The 19,817-nt window shown below is 36.2% G+C and overlaps 1 protein-coding gene across 2 annotated transcripts in view; it reads right to left on the bottom strand.

Moving 5' to 3' along the window:
- Positions 1-933: 933 nt before the first annotated feature.
- Positions 934-19,817, bottom strand: part of LOC132108258 (endothelin-converting enzyme 2-like) — a 57,994-nt gene continuing 39,110 nt past the window's right edge. For both annotated transcript variants that reach the window (XM_059514930.1, XM_059514931.1), the window contains 16 exons: positions 16,475-16,599; positions 15,065-15,211; positions 14,881-14,943; positions 14,576-14,764; positions 11,327-11,469; positions 10,958-11,072; positions 9,810-9,920; positions 9,513-9,611; positions 9,306-9,383; positions 8,402-8,505; positions 8,213-8,323; positions 8,050-8,117; positions 5,452-5,642; positions 4,921-5,016; positions 2,124-3,311; positions 934-1,734 (listed from right to left, as the gene is read on the bottom strand). In XM_059514930.1, coding sequence (XP_059370913.1) covers positions 3,135-3,311; positions 4,921-5,016; positions 5,452-5,642; positions 8,050-8,117; positions 8,213-8,323; positions 8,402-8,505; positions 9,306-9,383; positions 9,513-9,611; positions 9,810-9,920; positions 10,958-11,072; positions 11,327-11,469; positions 14,576-14,764; positions 14,881-14,943; positions 15,065-15,211; positions 16,475-16,599 — 1,817 coding nt within the window. In that variant the 3' untranslated portion in view covers positions 934-1,734; positions 2,124-3,134. The remainder of the gene's footprint in view (positions 1,735-2,123; positions 3,312-4,920; positions 5,017-5,451; positions 5,643-8,049; positions 8,118-8,212; positions 8,324-8,401; positions 8,506-9,305; positions 9,384-9,512; positions 9,612-9,809; positions 9,921-10,957; positions 11,073-11,326; positions 11,470-14,575; positions 14,765-14,880; positions 14,944-15,064; positions 15,212-16,474; positions 16,600-19,817) is intronic.

The following is a 19,817-nucleotide window of genomic DNA, read 5'->3' as shown; positions in this document are numbered from 1 at the left end:
GGAAAGCTTATTTATTCAGATAAACATTCAGATGATATATAAATACCAATTTTGAAAAACTGACACTTAAGGCTGGTTTTGTGGTTCAGGGTCACATATATTCCAACCGTAAAGAAAGTGAAAATAAAACAATTAAAACTGTCCTTTTTATAATATATATCCTTTATTTCATGATCATTGACAGTTCTCTAGGTGGAATGTTGCACTACACGCCGGGCAGAGCATTTTCCCCATCAACTAATATTTCAGGGAATGTCGTCTCATTTAAAAAAAAAAAAAAAAACAACAACAACAACACAATTGTAAGACAGTGTAACCTCTCAAACATCAATGCCACCAGTACAAAAGAAATATGACAACAAACTAGAGTCGAGTAAATGGTAAATGTACACTCCATAAATTAAATAAGGCAACGTCTTCATAAAGATGGGGAGTTTCAGTATTTAATGGTGAGAAGGTGGACAGTATCACTCTCATGTCCCATAATTCTGAACAGGATGCGTTGTGTGGCACATTTAAGGACATTCTAGATGTCAGAATATGATGGAAACCTCCATTCCACTCAAGCCAAAGCGCAAGTCATGGCTTGCATCCAGCAAAAACATTTAGATAATCAGTCAAAAACCTCTTTTGGGTCTCAAAAGGGAATTCTGCTGTTTTTGAGACCCCGGTCGCAAATAAAGCAGGTATACAACACTTAAATGGAATTTAAAGGCTTTGAAATATGTTGAAGTCTATATATGTATGTTGTATTCTGTAAGTCTACAGTTAATTATTAAGGCCAAAACCAAATGCCTCTCCATGGCAAAACTTCAGACTGGCATCTGCCCCACAGTCCTCATGGAGCCATATTTGATAAATATACAGAGAGGAAGCCAAGAGGTGTTCGGTCAGATGTACATCATCCAAGCAAACAAATCATTAAACAAACTTGTATTGATGGACAACATGAAGAAAGACTGACTAAGTAATAATTCACCCAAAAACGAAAATTTGGCCATCATTTACCTCATGTCAGTCCAAACCTACGGAAGATTATTACCGCCCAAAACAGGCATAAGATATTTCAAGAAAAGTTAATTCTGTTCTTTTCCATTCAACTACAGCATACAGTGAAGCACATAAAATGTTCATTTTTGGGATAACTATTCCTTTACCAAATGTGCACGTCACAACATGTACAGTGATTGTTAACAGCTAGAATCTGTGAATATTTGGGATGAAACATTGAGCAGTTAACCTCAATCTTAGCTAATTAGCACGCTCAGCCTCTAGCTATGCAGAAAATCGAGTTGAAATGTGGATTTTTTATGCCAGCTGTGGGAATACGATGCCAAACACGTACAGCTTGAGCTTTTACAATGGTGCAATTCAACTCTGGATTTCAAATAAACAAAAAATCAGCAGCATTCAAAATACATCAAACGACAAAAGCGGCCTGTGTAGGGAAGCAGAAGAAAAACTGGTCTATCACACACTCCAACAGCACAAACATTCAGATAAATGTACTTGCAAGGTCAATTTACAGCAACTGAAAAAGCTGGAGATGGAATCGCATACGCATGCAATCCAACCTGAAACGAGCGATTTCCAAAAATACAATGACGTCTGATGCAACCCCCTGAAACACACTGGGCATGCTGGGAAGTTTAGCAGACAGTAACAAAATGCTTTTGGGTGAATCTCAAAAAATGCCAAGAATTTGACATATTTCAATCCAATACAAAATCAAGCCTATTATTATGATTTTGAAAACATTTCCCCGACTAAAATCAGTTAGATAAGTAAGAAGCTCACAAAGGCTGCATTTATTTGATTAAAAAAAAAAAAAAAAAAAACGTAAAACATTATTACAATAAAAGTAACTGTTTTCTATTCAGATGTATTGTAAAATGTAATTTATTTCTGTGATGCAAAGCTGAATTTTCAGCATCATTACTCCAATCATTCTAATATGCTGATTTGCTGCTCAGGCAATAATTTCTGTTTATTTTTAATGTTGAAAACACAAAGTGTTGTGCTGTTGCAAATTTTTTGTGACAATAGTGAAATTGGATTTTCTGATGAAGAGAGAGTTCAGAATTTATTTTAAATTGAATAGTCTTCACTGTCATATATAAAACTGTGATTTTTTTTCAACCTCTGATTTATGTAGATTTGAATAAATAATGTATATACATTAATTGATTACTGTAATGCATTATTTATACATTATAATGTTTTATTAAATCTAATGGATTTGGGGGAAGAAACATGTAAAATTGACATTAAATAAAAAATAGAAAAATCCTAATAGTTCCAAAAACATTTTTAAGCAAATAATAATAATAATAATAATCTTTAAATTTTGGAGTGAAATATGGTGAGATTCACCCTTTCAGTGGTTTTAAGAATGTAGCATGACAAGTCACCATCTGTAGGCAAACAGTGGGATTACACTGGAATGGAGTCAATGAAGGCAAAGCAGTGCGAATGTTCACTTACACAAGGAACAAACCTAAAATTGTTCTTTGGCAAAAAGCAGTTTAAAATGAACATTTCATTTCAACTTTGTCAAGATCAATACATGACACACAGGATCGGATGAACAAACAGTGGCTCTCCCTATCGTTTCTTTGAAATCACAACTGAGAAACGGGCTTTCATCCTTGAAAGCTCTTCCTTCCTGTAGGGGGTCACAGATGCACTTCAGCACTTCCTGTGAGGTCGCTGCGAGAACATGAAACGTCCTGTGAAGTCATCAAGGATGGAACCAAACGTTTTTCTGTGAGGCGTTCCCAGCGGCATTGCGGAGTTAGATCTTCCAGATCAGAAGACGCGGAATCGGGCTTGTTGTGAATCAAGGGAAGAAGTGCACAAACACACATGTAAGCGTGGGTCGGGGCATCTCAGGGCCCCCCAAGTCCAGCGGACAAATAAATAAAGCGAGTCTGATATAGCAGAGAATTTGATATGGGTTGAACATCAATGTTGGCAGGCACTCGCCTCATCCTCCTGATTTCAGCCCAACTCCTCAAATAACTCGGAGCACATAAATAAAAAAACAGCACTTGACAAAGAGCCAGAGCTGTCTGTGGAGCGCTTTTTGGCCGGGCTGGTCTGTGCAAGCGCGCTGGTGTCTGGCGGGCAACGGTTCACCACACCTCGCAGCGGTGGCCTGAGTTCATGAGGGAGCCCAGCGGACACTGGAAGTGCTCTGCGAAGTCAGGCGAGTTGGACAGAGTGCCGATTACACGGTATTTGGGAGGGCTGTGAGGGTCTGTCATCAGGCCCTCGTGAGCACTTTCTGGTGTTCGGACTGAACACCACACCTGTGGAGGAGAGCCAGAGGAACGTGCATCTGAGACCATGTGTTTACAGTCAGAGCTCTGTGTGTGTATTTTTTTTTTTTTTAAATTTTATTGCTGCTGTATGGTAAAGTAGGCCATGCTAATATAGCTAAAGTATAATAATACTTTGTAGCAAGTGCCTTATTTGCTTCATAAATATCGTCTGTTAAAATATTGGTGACACATTGCAATAAGGTTGTATATGACTTACATCATATGTTAATTAATATTAATTGTTATCAATTTAATAATATCAATGAAATGATATAAGTATACACTAGGGCTGGGAAATTAAAACAATGCATTGCGAATCTAGAAATTATTCTGCATCAATTCTGTGATCTTCCGAATGCATCGCGTTTCATTCTCAAGTCGATCGTGAGCGTAGTTTTTAACCGCAGATGCCGCTCTACGTTTTAGGAACAACCGTAGTCTGCTGTTTCCAAATCCTTACACAAATTAAACCTAAAATAATTATTCATAAAATTTTGAAAAGGCTGAAGTGAATTACAAGGGTGTTCACAGTGGGCTGTGTTTACTTTAATCTCACGTCATAAAAGCATTCTGAGCCGAGGTGAAAGTACAGGTTCAGCTTAACGCACAAGTGAGTGTGTGGATAAAAACTAGAGTAGAGCGCCATCTGCTGTTCAAATCTAAGATCAGAATCGATCTCAGAGAGAATCGCGAGGCATTCTGAAGATTTTAGAATCAATCCACAAATTGATTCTGCATCGATTTATCGTCAGTCTATTAATATTTGGTTACAGAAATATCATACATTTAATATTAAGTAATAATCAACATAAATTTCTACATATCTTTATATATTAACATTAATTTGTTAACATGACAATTGTTTATAAATTATACAAATAACTTCTAATGTATTCTATAATTATTGTATGTTACATTTTTAACGATTTGGAAAGTCACTTATTCTCAGTTTATTTGATAAATAATCCAGTCAAAACATCAATATTGTGAAATAGTATTGTAAGCTGTTTTATATTGAATTTTTTTCAAATGTAATTTATTCATGTGAGAGAATAAGTCTTTAGGCTTCAGTGTCACGTGATCCTTTAAAAAACAATCTAATATGATTTATTGTTTTAAAAAATGTTTCACATTGTTAGTGTTTTTAATGTGTTCTTGACTTAATAAATGGAGCTTTGGTGCACAAAAATCTGAATTATTAAAAAAAAATTTGAAAAGCAGTATATGCATACATACATTTATTTTAAAACTGATACTTTCTTAATTGAAACATATTAACATGAACAACAATTTAAAAAAATGTTCTTAGTACATAATACCTAAAGCACGATCATGTATGTTAATGTGTATGTTAATGTACAGAACCTTGTTGTAGTAAGGTTTTATATAAATATATATATATATATTATAATTCATAAAAAAAATTATTTTACGTATTTAGAAAATGCATTCCATATTTTGTCTGACATGTAAAGTAAGGTTAGTATTTGGTCTCACAGCGTTTTTTTTTTTTTTGCAGTTATACAGTGGGTGTATCACATCATATTTGTTACTATTATAGCAAACTAATTTCTTTTTTATGTGATTCTTTCCATACCTGTGCAAAACCTACGAAGAAGAGCTGGTCGTTTGTCAGATTGACCGCTGGGAGTCTCTTCTCTTCGCCGTTCTTCTTCACCCATGAGCGATATGCCTGCAAACAAACAGATCTCCAAATCAGTCTATATTATCTTCACTAAACTGAACTGCAACACTTGCTTTAGCTTGAAAATAAATTCATTTATGCTGATGTATATATGTGACCACTAGGGGAACCTCGTGAACCACAGAATATTCACTAAGAAATTTCCTATGGGATGATTTTATCAAATGTAACTTCCTTCTCTAATGGCTTTAAATTACCATCCACTCCTATGGGGGACAACCACTCTCAGGCCTGTCATTTCAATTGTTAAAACATTGTGAATAAATACCTTGAGCCTCTAAAAATACTGAGAAAGAGTTTATAAGGCTGGCAAACAGTCCAGATTAGGACACGTCCTTCATTTCCTCAGATGTAGCCTGCACTTCTTGTTGTATATGTACATTTGGTTTTCCTAAACAATGCAAAACATAAAGCATAACCTACATGATAGGCAGCTTTCAGGCCGCCGTTGTCTGCGATGTTTTCTCCCAGCGTCTGTTTGCCGTTGATGTGCTCTCCGTTAATGGTGTACTGAGTGTACTGATCGATCATGCACTCGGTGCGGTTCTTAAACTCGTCCACCGAGGAGTTCTGCCACCACGGCCGAAGGTTTCCATCTTTGTCATACTCTCTGCCTGTAGAACAGAATTAAAGCATAATATGATGAAATATTGAATTGTCCTCAGTCTACCAACTTTCATAACTCAAACAGACTTTCAACAAAAATGGCTCTGCAAAAAGGCATGCATTTGTCCTGTTAACCTGATGCAAGATAATGCAAACGTTTTGCAAAGAAGCTTTGAAACTTTTTGTGAAAAAGAAGTGCACTTAATTATATTGAGTGTATTTTATAAACATTAAAGATACTGAAGAAATCTGAGGGCACTTAAGTGAACTTAAAGAGATACATTTTCATTGCTTCTAAAAACTAACACCATTTCTTTTAATCAGAATTTTTATTTTACAGAATATTGTCTTTTTGTGCTTTAAAGTACACTCATTTTGTTGTTTTAAAACTGTAGTGTGTTATTCAATTTTACATTTAAAATGAATATATTTTAAATGCACTAGATTGCAATGTCATCATCACAAATGCGTTACTGCAAATATATTTAAAATAGTGTTCTCAAATGATTAATCGCGATTAATTGCATCCAAAATAAAAGTTTTTGTTTACATAATATATATGTGTGTGTACTGTGTATATTTATTGTGTATATTTAAATACACACACACACACATGCATGTATATATTTCAGAAATATTTTATTTTTACATATTAAATGTATTTATTTATAATATAAATTATATGAAAATAAATATAGACGTAAATATACATGTAAATAATTTCAAAATATACTGTGTGTGTATTAGTATATACATAATATATATATATACACAGAACTCACACATACAATATACTTTGCAAACAAAAACTTTTATTTTGGATGCGATTAATCACAAATAATCATATGACAGCACTAGTTTAAATATAAAAAATACAAGTTTCAATGGAAATTATATTAAAGTATATTTTAGTTTACCATGAATGCTTCTTCTACTTTAGTTCAAAGATAACAGATTTATGAAATTACACATAAAGATGAAGTACTTCAAATAAAAAAAGAGAATTCTGTTGTTATTTACTCACCCTCATCTAGTTCCAAAAAAGTTATTTTAAAGGGATAGTTCACCCAAAGATGAAAATTTGATGTTTATCTGCTTACCCCCAGGGAATCCAAGATAAAGGTGACTTTGTTTCGTCAGTAGAACACAAACAGAGATTTTTAACACAAACCGTTGCTGTCTGTCAGTCTTATAATGGAAGTGAATGAGAATCACGTCTTTGAGAGTCAAAAAAACATACACAAACAAAACCAAATTTAACCTTGCGGCTCATGACGATACATTGATGTGTAAAGACAAAAAACGATCGTTCTGTGCAAGAAACTGAACAGTATTTATTTCGTATTTATGTCTGAACTGTCCTGAGCATGTTCTCAACAGCAGGCGTGTGACGCATCTTCTTCTTCTTCTTGCTTTGCAGCGGATCGCAGACTTATAAGTGCTTTACCGCCACCTATCTCTCAAGTGGACCATGGACACTATCTACAATCTCAATTAGGAGGATCAATGGTCCATTTGAGAGATAAGTGGCGATAATGCACTTATAAGTCTGCGATCTGGACAGTTCGGACATTGCGATGAAAATCAGAGGTAAAAAAACTATATAAATACTGTTCAGTTTCTTGCACAGACCGATCGTTTTGTGTCTTTACACATCAGTGTATCGTCACAAGCCAGAGGGTTTAATTTGATTTTATTTGTGTACGTTTTTTTGACTCTCAAAGCCGTGATTCTCATTCACTTCCATTATATGACTGCTAGACTGCAATGGTTTGAGTTCAAAATCTTTGTTTGTGTTCTACTGAAGAAACCAAGTCACCTACAGTACATCTTGGATGCCCTGGGTGTAAGCCGAAAAACATCAAATCTTCATTTTTGGGTGAACTATCCCTTTAAAGAATGTTGTTAAACAAACAGTTACTGGTAGACATTAATATTGTGTCCCCTTACCTTGGAAGTTAATGGCTACCAAAAACTTGGAAACCAACATTCTTCTAAATATCTTATTTTGTGTTGAAAAGAAAGAAACTCATACAGGTTTTGAACAACTTGAGGTTGAATAAATGACAGAATTAAAATTTTTGAGTGAACTGTGCCTTTAAGTGTGTCAAGAAAGTACTCTAAAGTTGAGCTACAGTAATCACACTTAATATACATTTATATTTAAAAAATATTTGAAATTAATTGCCATTAATATGCAGTTAAGGGTCAGAAAACATTACCTTCGGTCTCTACGCTTTTACAGAATGTAATTTCCAAATGTATTACATTAGTGCAGTGTATTATTAAAGGTGGAAAGTTTAATTCTAAGGGTCAGAAAGAGGATGAAAAATATTAACTTTTTTTGGAAGAAATCTTGACTAACAATATTATTGGGCATCAGTGGAAGACAAACATGTATGAAGGTGTACTAACCTTGGTCATCAAAGGCATGAGTTAACTCGTGTCCCATCACCACTCCAATGCCACCAAAGTTTAAAGCTCTATGAGACACACAAATCATCAGAGTTATAACAACCTCAGGAAGAAAACCAGGTCTGTTAGTGACATGCTAACTGCTGCAGGCATGTCTGCTCACTTGGGGTGATGCTGGGCATAGAAGGGGGCCTGTAAGATGCCGGCGGGGAAGACGATCCCGTTCTTGGTGGGCATGTAGTATGCATTCACCGTGGGTGGAGTCATGCTCCATCTACAGCAGACAGAAATCATCCGTCAGCTAACAGTACATCTCACATACTTCGATCTTAACACACACTCTTACACTCACTGGTCTCTGTTGGGCGGCTTGCGCAGCTGGTCTGCCATCACTCGTGCTGAGAAGTTATAGAAGTTGATCATATTCTGGAAGAAGTTGTCTTCTATAACCTCATACTACAAGAAAATCACATCATGTGGTCTGTTAGCTGGGATATTTGTAAAATGAATGAAAATTGGCACTTGGTATATTTTTAAATTCATTCACATTTAGCTGACACTTTTATCCAAAGTGACTTACAATTGCTATATATATGCACACCTCTGGAGCAACTAGGGGTTAAGTGTCTTGCTCAGGGACACATTGGTGTCTCACAGTGGATTCGAACCCGGGTCTCTCACACCAAAGACATGTGTCTTATCCTATATTTTTTTATTTGTGTTTGTCTGTTTGAGTCTTCTCACCCAGGCTGAATTTATTTGATACAGTAAAGTTGTGAAATATTATTACAATTTGTGAATATATTGTAAAATTGTATTTATTGTTGTGATCAAAGCTGAATTTTCTGCATCATTACTCCATTCTTTAGTGTCACATTATTCTTCCGAAATAATTTACTCCTCAAGAAATATTTCTGATTATCAACATATTTGTGGAAACTATGTGATACTGATACTTTTTTTCAAGATACCCCGAAGAAGAAAAAAAAAAGATTTATTTGAAAGATATTTTTGGAACATTGTAAAAGTCATGACTGTTTAGTTTTTATCAATATATTATTTTAGTATAATTATTTTCAGGAAGGGAAAATATATTGGCTCCAAACCTTTGAAGGGTACTGTTAAATTAATTGAATTCTTCTTATTTTAAATATTTCAACAATTTCAGCTTCATTCAGTAATGCTTAAAATCATTTAAAACTGGAAAAAAGTTCAGTGATGCTAAAAATGGAAACAAAAGCCATTTGCTGACTCACCCCGTCATACACATCATCAAGCTCTTTGGAGTCCAGAATAAAGTCTGGAAATCCGATCATGTCGTAGATGGCATCCGCCTAGAGCCAGAAAATAGACTTTATCCTGATTTTTTGGCAAGCAATGCAAAGTGTTTACAGTTAAGCTGTTTTTGCAGTCTTGGGTTATCCAGTCATGCTGCTGTCTCTGTAATTCTCACTCTCGCTCACCTTGTCCTTGGCAGCTTGTCGGGTCTGTTCATCCATCCAGTTCAAATCATCCAGCGCTTCTTTGAAAGCTGTGCGGATTTCATTGATCATCCCCTCCGCCTGTGTCATGACAGAACGATCGAGTTAAGAACTGTGTCATTTACTCAGCTGCCACATGAGGGCAAACACACTCCACCAGTGAGAGTTCGGATTCAACAGGAGGACAGAAACTTGCTGTTCAACATTCATAACAGCGTTTTTAAATACATATACAGTAGTTTTTAGTCTAAACATGACATATGGTTTTACGTGACTCACTATTTCTTTGCTCTGTTTGTCGAAAGTGGCTTTGACGAAAAGCGCACCCAATGCAAAACCAAGAGTGTCATCTGTGTTCCCAATGCACGTCTGCCAGCGTGGAGTGCAGGACTGAATATGAAACAGACATATTGACAAATGACATGCAGATGAACTTAACTGACTATCCTGAAACAAGCAATCATAAAAACACTAAATGGGCACCAGATTTGAACTGTGGTTGAGTTAGTTTGAAACATCTTCCTACTAAACAACAAAGAAAAAAGAAAAAAGAAGAAAAAAGCACATCATTCTAAAATTATTATTTCTTTTTATTCTGTCAAAATGGGCTCAACCCTCATGTAACTTAGGAAAAAGTGTGCCTAATTGTATTTACTTTGTACTTGTAGTGTACTTCGAATCTTGAAAAGTATATTTTTTTATTTTTATTCTGTACTTATTTAATATAATGTCAATCAAATAAAAGGCCACATACAGTAAGTCCACTTCAGAAGAGACACTTTAAACGGCTCTAAATCATTGCTTAATAATGTTTTGCACTAAGTTCAACTAACTGCATGTAATATAAATTTAAACTAGTGAATTTTGATTTATTGTAATTAACATGCAAAAAAGTGTTAGTACATTAAAACATTATAAACAGTTCATTAAGTTTGCACTTATATATATATATATATATATGTGTGTATTTTACAAGTATACTAAAGTCAAGTGTACTTCTCTTTCACAAGGGGTGATTTTAAATCTATATTTAAATCAATAGATTTTCTTCCTCATAAGCAATCCAAAAGTTCAGCACGTGCTCTAGTCTAATCTGTAAGTGAATGGGGACTTAAAAAACATAAATATATAAAATAACTGATGCTATATTTCAAGTCTTTTGAACCCATATAATTGCTTAGCATCAGAAACACACTGAACGTTTGACTCATTAAGTTTGAATATATATTAACGCAAATGAGAATTAGAGAGGTGTGAAAAAGATTTTCAGTGAATAATGACTAAAGTTTCATTTCAAAAGACGTTTTTTTTTTTTTGCAAAGCTTGACAATCCTAATCCCCATTAATTTCTATTATATGTGAAACGACAACAGAATTATCACTTTGGCATGAACCATTTCCTAACCACACACTCCAGCGACACACACCTTCTTCGTGCCGTAGAGGCTCTCCAGCAGCTTGTCCTGAGCGTTCTCAAAGCGCTGGTCCAGACTGGACGCTCCTTTCTGCACCAGATTCCAGATCATGTAATTATTCAAAAGACTGGGGAAGAAAGACAGAGAATGCATCCACATATCGAAAAACGGGACCATTTCTACATGTGCATTCATTTATTCATACAGGTAAAGAGAGAGATGGTGTTAAAGAAGCAGTAGAAATAAATCTATTAATATTCTCAGACAGGAAGACAGAAACGGAGACAGTGAGAGAGAGAGGCTGTTATGATCTGATACACAATCTAAACAGACGTCCTCTTCCTGAACTCTGATTAGCTGTAACCATGGAGACAGCCGTACCTGTGGTCGGTCTTGTTGATGAGATCCGAAACCTGTTGCAGGTATTCTTTAGCGTAGACCACCACAGGCTCGGTGTCGTTCAGCTCCAGCGGTGACAGGACGAAGTTCAGATAATCCAGCCATTCAACAGCTGGAGCCAGCACCTATGAACGAAACAACTCCTAAAGTCAGCTGAATGTTTTCATCCGAATGCACTAATAAGCCAAATGGAGAGCAGTGAATGGGGGAGTACCATGTTAAATTTGCCATCCCTCCCATAGATGCTACATGAGAAACACCCTCACATTAGCATTAACTAGTGATATAATATAAAGGTGATATAATACAAAGAATAGTGTTAAAAATGTACATACATAATATAAACCTTCAAGGACTTTCGATGCTGATGACTGTTAAACATGTCATCAGTCTTGTGAAAAGGGTCCATTGTGTTAGGAATGATTTTGGGCCACCCTTGACCATCCTGCTGGTGTGGATGCAGCATTACACAACAGCAAAAATGTTCAGTTAAGCCAAAATGTGCCAAAATTATGGAATAAATAAAAGTCTAACTTCATATCGGAGAATTACAACTTTATTTGTTGCAATCATTTCTTATAATAGTCTCATTCTCAAATTGTGACTTCATTTCCCATAATTGTCACTTTATTTCTCACAACTGTCTTTTTATCTCACAATAGTGGGGTTTCCATCCAAAGTTGTAAATTTAACTTATGCGCAAATTGGATTATCGCATAGAACATTTGCGAATAAGCACTTCACTTCCTGCTAAACTGTTGCTAAACACCACTAAGAAAAGTAGGAGAAGCCACTGAATGTAATCATTTTCATATATAATAAACAATCTATGCCTCAGAGCGACTGATTTCAGATGTGGAAGCCTGCTGTTTGGGAACGCAGTCATGGAAGACATTCTGGAAGGGAATTAGAAAAGACTTTGCTCAGGCATTTCAGAATCACCATAACATTTCATTTGCTCTGAAGTGAGAGTTTGTCAGGTGTTCCCATCCCATAGCGCAAAGTCACATGACTTTTTTGATGCACATGGAGGAATTTATTTGGCAAATGCGTTTCTATCTCCCATTATTCACATGACCCCTTAAGTCTAAAACCACCTCAAGCAAGTGTAAAAACTATTTCATAAATTAAGGGATTTTTTTATAGAAATTTGGCATTTCCATCACTCATTTCTGATGCAATACTTCAAAATGCATGTGACATTAAATCTCGTAAGTGTTGTGTGTTGTTTTAAATGTTTTTTTCTTTTCCTTCATGTTTTTAAGTTGAAAGATTAAACATAAAGTGGAGTTTGAAAACAACTTTTTTAATGTTCCAATTGTAACTTTATTTCTAGTAATTGTAACTTTATATGATCCTTTATATTATAATTTGATCTTCCGATGTGGCTTTCTATTTCACAAGCTGACCTTGTTTTTGTAAATGTGGCTTTATAACTCTCATTGTGAGTTTATATCTTGCAGTGTCACTTTAAATCTAACAATAACACATTTTTATTTCACAGTCCTGAGTTTATAAATTGTGTCGCACTTTGTGACTAGCAATTTGTCGTAATCGTCTCTTTATATCTTTCAATTGCAACATTATATCTAACAAGGAGACTTTATATCACTCATGATTATTTCACTCTCCAGTTATAACTTCAGGAACGGGGGTTATGATAATCAAGTGTCTAGTTTTGTGAAGGGGCAATGCTCTTCAATAAATCTTTTTGTAAGCCACCAATACATGGAGTGCTCCTTTTAATTTTGATCAATTTTCCGTAACCTTGGCTGTGAGAGCTCTACTTGTTTTGATACTTTCCCTTAAATGATTTCTCTTTCAGCCATGAAAAGGACTCGTGTTTAGATTCGCTCTCGCACAAATCGCTCAAATAATCAGCAGCCAAGAGCCAATAACCCACATGTTTGCATTCCTGAATCCTGGATGCAACTCTAGCCGCTCTGCCCTTGGGTGTAATACAGCTCAGACCTCATCTCCACTGCGGATTTATAGTAGATGAAAACAGATTAGCTGACTTAAATGGACTGTTTTCTCTCTCTTATGGTTATGAGAAGCTATGTTGTTTTTTAATCAACTCCAAAACCAAGTGAACCCTTGAGGATGCAAAATAAGAATTGACTGCTACAAGTCTTGGATAATCATTCAAACAAACACCTTTAAAGCTAAATTGTGTATTATTTTATTTTTTATTTTTGTTAAAATAAGGGCTGTCAATCTCAAGATTTGAGATTCATATTTAATATGTTTCAAGTGGCTAAATTAACATATGTATTCAATTTCTCTTTATACATCAATATGTTTAACACAAACTGCTACGGACTGATCGAAGAACACACTACTGTAGTTCCTAGAAGAGCATCCATTTACCATTTAATGCTAGAAACATTGCATTTTCACATAAATCTTTGTGTAAAGGGATCTTTACACATATGAGATTATAAGTCCATAAAGTGTTGGGAAAGGTGTTTATTATTGAATTACTTTTGTGTTCCAGCACATTCTGCTAAAATAAAATCTGTTGTTTTTTTTTTTTGTTATGAGCAAGAAGAGTAAAGAGCGCTGCTATAAATTCACAAATGGTGACATGGGCATGTTATTTTGTCTTCCTTTCTCAAATAAGAAGTCAGCATGTAAGAATCCTCCAGGGTGTCACCACACATCTGAGCTGCACGGCTGCCAGAGACGTCTGCTCATCACACACACGGATCTGAACAGTGACATCAATGTTTAATGTCTCGGGCTTCAGCAATGAAGAACTGCTGGGAATTTTGTAGCAATTCTGTTAAATAGGTTTTCTTAACAATTTCTCAAGAATTTGAATCACACTATAAATAATATACTATAAATAAAGAAAACATAAAAACGACTTATTCAGAAGATGCATATAGACTGGCCTTGTTCCTTTGATACGGACAGCAGACATCATTGAATCAGCGGGCGATCACAGCCACCCCCCCATCCCCGCCTCATTACTTCACTGTACAGTTGCTCAGCAACTGTTGCCATGGAAATCACAGGAGCCTTCACAAAACAAAAGTTTCCTAACCGCAGGTGCTCATAGAAAAAAAAATCTTAATAATTAAATTATGGAAAAAGCCAGAAGACACAAAAAGAGAATCAGTCGTGTTATGCTGAGCCAAGATGGGAATGATGGATGGATGGATAGATAGATAGATAGACCCAGTGACCCCCTCACAAGGTCGCACACACACACACACACACACACACCTGCAGATCAGCTATGGTTATCTTGTGGTAGATCTTCTCCTCGTCCCGCCGCTCGTCCTGAGGCACTGTGATGTTAGCCAGCACCGTCTCAAAGTCCAAAATCTGCTGCATCTGAACTCGGGTGGAATTCTTGTCTCCTCCCAACAACAATCCCAACTCGACCATGTAATCCAGGTAAGCCTTCAACACCTAAACACACACACACACCAGCACAGACAGCATTAGACATGCACTGCCAGCTGTAAAAGTCTCAAAAGACTCTTGACATTCCAGTGTAAACTGAGACGTTAAGTTCTGCTTCATACCTTCTCATTGGTCTTATTGAGATAATAATCTCGGGATGGGAGGAAGAGTCCTGATTGGTCAACCTGAGGAAACAGGAAGTTTACACAGGTGAGCAAACACCAGAGACGTGATAAATATGACAAATATCGTCAAACAAAACCTTTCAGCAGAGTTTATTAAACTTAATACAGAGAGTAAATGTACCTGAATGACATTACTGTTGGAGTTTTTTTGATCAACGCTGACACCGACAGTGAAGAAGGGCTGAGCTCTGTAGGGTCCAGAAACTATCTTTAAAACGTCCAGAAAGTTGTCTTTGTCCCAGGATTCTGTGATGTTCCAGCCCCCTATCTACACACACACACACAAAGAAAAACATCACACCCTATTTACATTATTTATATCTGTTCCTTGACATATTGTGCATGATTCTGCATCATTTTGGGATAAATATGTCCACCAAATGTGTAAATGTCAAACCAAGGCTTGGAGCAAAAATGTCCAAGAGATTTAAAATGTGGGGCCTACAAATGCCCACATGAAGTGAATCATCTTTTTTTATGTTTCATATGGTGAATGTGCAGAATGTGAAGAAAACTTCACATGATTTCAAAATTTGAAGCAGTGATTTCATTCAAATTTGCATAAATTTATATAAAGTAAAATAAAAAACCTCTCCATGATTGATGGCTAATTCCCATTCATTCTAATATGGAAAGCCAAAGTTCCAACTCACATTGGTTTTCTTGCTGAAATATGTCCAATTATGAAAGTAACATGAGCTGTGGTATGAATGCCATTTCATTCTAATTTTCAAATGAATAGACCAAAAGTATTTAGTTAAGCAAGTGTAAAAAAAGGCAAAAACTTGAGGAACATGAGTCCAGGCCAACACCTCATTAAAGCCAATTAAATCTGTCTCACCTCTGACAATAAAGCTATTCTTGGCTCTCTGCAACACTATTCCCTCTATCCCTGATGACACAAGATGACAGAAAGAGTGATAGAATGAGAGAAAGACAGAAGAGAAGGGCAGCGTTTGTGTTGAAAAGGCAGAGGCATTGTAGATTTTTGTCCTCCATCTTCCTCACCATACCTCTTTCAAACCTTGCAGGAGGCAGCTGTGTGTGGGGAGGCTGTAAATTAGCAAGATGAAGTGCTGTTTGACATCACTGCTTTGTGTCTTTAACATGGATTAATCTTTCAGGTCTGTACCGAGGGTAAGTTTCAAAGCTTGCTTCTTCAAAATGGCTGATTCAGAGAGATAGAAGAGCATGAATACGTCTCTCGCTGAAGGATGTCTACATAATTTCAAGGCTTGCTGATTTTAAACCGAGAGGAATTGATAGTATCGGTGCTCAGTTTAAATAAAGGAGTCTATTTTCAGGAGATGCACAGAAAAGCAATCAAAAAAACTTAATCAAGCATCAAATTAAATCAAAGGTCATGCAACAAAATTGCTGTTTTTGTGTCCCTCGTTAATTTATGTAAAATGACTGCAAATGAATAGGAATACACAGAAAAAAAAATGTTCCAGATATTACTGAAATGTACTGACACTGAGTTTACCCTGTTTATCCTCCACACCAGAGGGGGCGGCACAGAAACACTCACCTTTGCAATCAAGTCGATGAGTGGTTGGGCTCCAAGCTCTTCTATTCTCTGTTCATTAAGACAGGAAAGGTAGTAGGACTGTGTCTTCCTCTCTGCTTCACTGCTTGAGTTAAAGGTGCCATTTTCTACAGGAACACATAGGACATTGCATTTGAGTTGCATCACAAAATGGTAACACTTGCTGAGTAAAAGTTTCAGAGAGGTCCTATTATGCCCTTCTTACAAAACGTTACATAAGTCTCAGGTGTCCCCAGACTGTGTCTGTAAAGTTTCAGCTAAAAATATACCACAGATCATTTATTATTCTATGCTGTAAATACACATTTCTTGGGTGAAAGTAAAAGCATGCTGTTTTAGTGTGTCTCTCTTTAAATGCAAATAAGCTGCTGCCCCCCCCCCACCCCTTTCAGAATATGGTAGAGCCTTGACAGCTCAACAACAAACAAATATCTGTTTGTTTTGAATTATCATCTCTATTGTGTAAATGTAAATTGTCAGACAAACTCAGAATTGCAAGATGTAAACTCAGAATTTTGACTTTCTTTCTTGCAATTCCGAGTTTACATCTCGTAATAGTTATTTTCCCTCCCCTTTACATTATTTTTTAATAAGTTTCATTCTCAGATTTACAATCTGTTTATATCTCGCAATTTAGAATTTGTCTCGCAATTCTGACTTTATATATAAAAAAAATTCAGAATTGTGAATTTTTATTTTTTTATCCCATGGTGGAAACAAGGTTGCAGACAATGCTCTTCGTTCACTGTATGCATTCACCAAAACTACTACTTTTGTGTTTTGTGTGAAACATTGCGGTGAGTAAAACATAACAATTTTCATATTCTTTTGGCATTGGGATGCTAAAGCAAAATGGTCCTTCGCAGTAATAAAAGACAGGACATGAAGGACGAGAGAAAGGAAACAAAAACATCACATATTTAAGGGGGGCAGCTCGGAGCACCATTGTTAGGGTAAACAAACATGACAGCAGCGAGAACAACCTGCACTGGGTCAACACACAGGATCATGAAACAGCCAAATGAGTTTCTCCAGCTGCACAATGGATCCCTCTAATTGGCTCCCATCACTACGCATAGCATCATGGTATGTAAACAGAGGCAATGCAGGTAAAAGGAGTCCGAACTGGAAGAACTGCAACAAAGGGTCCTGGTGGCCATCTTTTTAATGTCAAGTCTATGACAGTTGCCTCATGCGACAAAATGTGACTAAATGCAGATGCCGTTGGCGAGCCAAACTAGCAAGGTGGTTTTCATCCTCAATAACCTTGGCCATCAGTCGCAGTCAAAACACTGTGTGACAGCTGCCAGTGGGATGACAGGCAGAGGGGAAAAGCACTGTAATACTGTAATGCAAATTGGACTCAACAGAGAAACAACCAGTGAAGGCCACCCTGTAAATACACCATGCAGGCTGACTTTCTGAAGAGTGTAAACACTGTGAAAAAAAACCCCACAAAAAAAGTGTTCACTAGTGGCCCCAACAACTTAATTATGATTACAGAGGTAGATTATTGATTAATAAAGACTTATTTTTTGCACAGTTCCTTGCACAATACTATGTTATGATCTCTTCTTTTTCTTTCTTTTATCAAGCACTTTTACACAACTGACCATTGACCAAAGTGCTGTAGAATATGCAAACACATAATAAAATAGTCTCAAAAATAAAACACAACACTAAAACCACAATAAAATAACAGTGAAATGACAAATGTCTATACTCCATTAAACGCTAATACAAGGAAGTATTCATTAAGCTTGTCTTTAAAAACACTTAGTGTGAGACAGAAGTGTGTCTGAGAGAAACCGAAGCTATTGCTACAAAAGCTCAATCTTCACTTCGTCATTTAGTTTTAGGAATCATCAAAGCCAGCTGGTCATATAATGATCTGAAAACACTTTTTAACCGTATTTCAGAATTTGTTTGTATCACATAATCAGCTGCATATGTATGGCTTTTCTGACATGGTAAACTTGCTCTGTAGTGCACCTGGTATAGCACTGGACTTGTGATGTAGAGGACTCGGGTAAGAGACCTGTGAAACACAAGTCGATAAAAAATCTAAAATGGCACACTCACATTTGCTTTTGTTAGTTCTGTATTGCAGAAAACGTGTGTGTGTGTGTGTGTGTGTGTGTGTGTGTTAGAGAGAGAGAGAGCAAGAGAGTGGTTTGCAGACCATTTCCATTTTTTTTTTATCTTAATATTTTGACAAAATTAGTTCACTGTTTTTTTTTATCATAGAAAACAAATTAAATTACCTTAAGAGTAATTGTAAATGTTGTGTTTATAGTGTATCAGAAAAGATAAACTTTATCTTTAAACATCTCAACCAAGAAAAGAGTGTTTGAACAAAAAGATAGAGTCGCAAATATGCACTCTCCATCCCTCTCTTGAACACACAATTATGCCTGTCATTGTGACCTTTGATTGGTGCTCTTAGTTGTCATGGCAATACACCTCACACTTCTTCAAAGAAGGAAAAATTGACTCTTCTCTTTGTGTTTTTCACACATCTGTGTTGTGTGAAAGAGATGGCGTAGTTAATCTACAATATGATCATTCAAGCAAACAAGTCGCAAATCCCTGAACCAGCTCTTAGATTCTCATTCCCCTCTGTTCTTGCTCATTTGTTTTTTCCGCGTCGTTTTCTCCTCCTAACAGTGCAAATACATTAAGAAACAGGAGGAAAGAATATTCAAGTAATAAATTCTCAGGGGAACAGTGGCAGTCCAATTACCGGTCAGCAGGTATGGTCTAGAGAGAGGACACACGGTGAGAGAGAAACGAGCTTTGGCACGACTCACTGCTCATCGAGCAGAATTCAGAGCTGATCTCATTCCGTTCCCAGAATCTGCTTGTGATTGTTTGTGTTTGCTGGGCAAAAGGTGACAGTCGGCCTGGTGCACTGGTACAAAGTGCTCATTTGTCTTTTTCGGAGGTGCTCTGTGTGAGGGCAAAGCACACTGTACTGCGTTGCAAATGCATACACTTACAAACACATAATCTGACTTTATGATTCTCCGCTTGTGTTTTTGTTTAAAGAATAATGTACTCTCAATTTGGTGTGTCATAAATTTATTTTAGTCACTGAACTATTCATATGTCTGCTGTGCTGTTTAAAAAAAGTAGACATATTTCTCTCATTACACCGTATCACATGCAGCCCATATTTTAAAATGCTGAATTTATTTGACCATTTTAAATCTGAAAAAATCTGCAACAATAGGAATGCAATAAATATGACAGTAAAGTATAATATTGTTTAATAAATTAATTTATGAAAATACCATGGAGAGTATACAAGAATATCATAAACGTG

This window comes from Carassius carassius, chromosome 28, assembly GCF_963082965.1.
Source record: "Carassius carassius chromosome 28, fCarCar2.1, whole genome shotgun sequence".
NCBI lineage: Eukaryota > Metazoa > Chordata > Actinopteri > Cypriniformes > Cyprinidae > Carassius > Carassius carassius.
The sequence above is the reverse complement of the archived record's forward strand: the minus strand, read 5'-3'. Positions and strand labels throughout refer to the sequence as shown.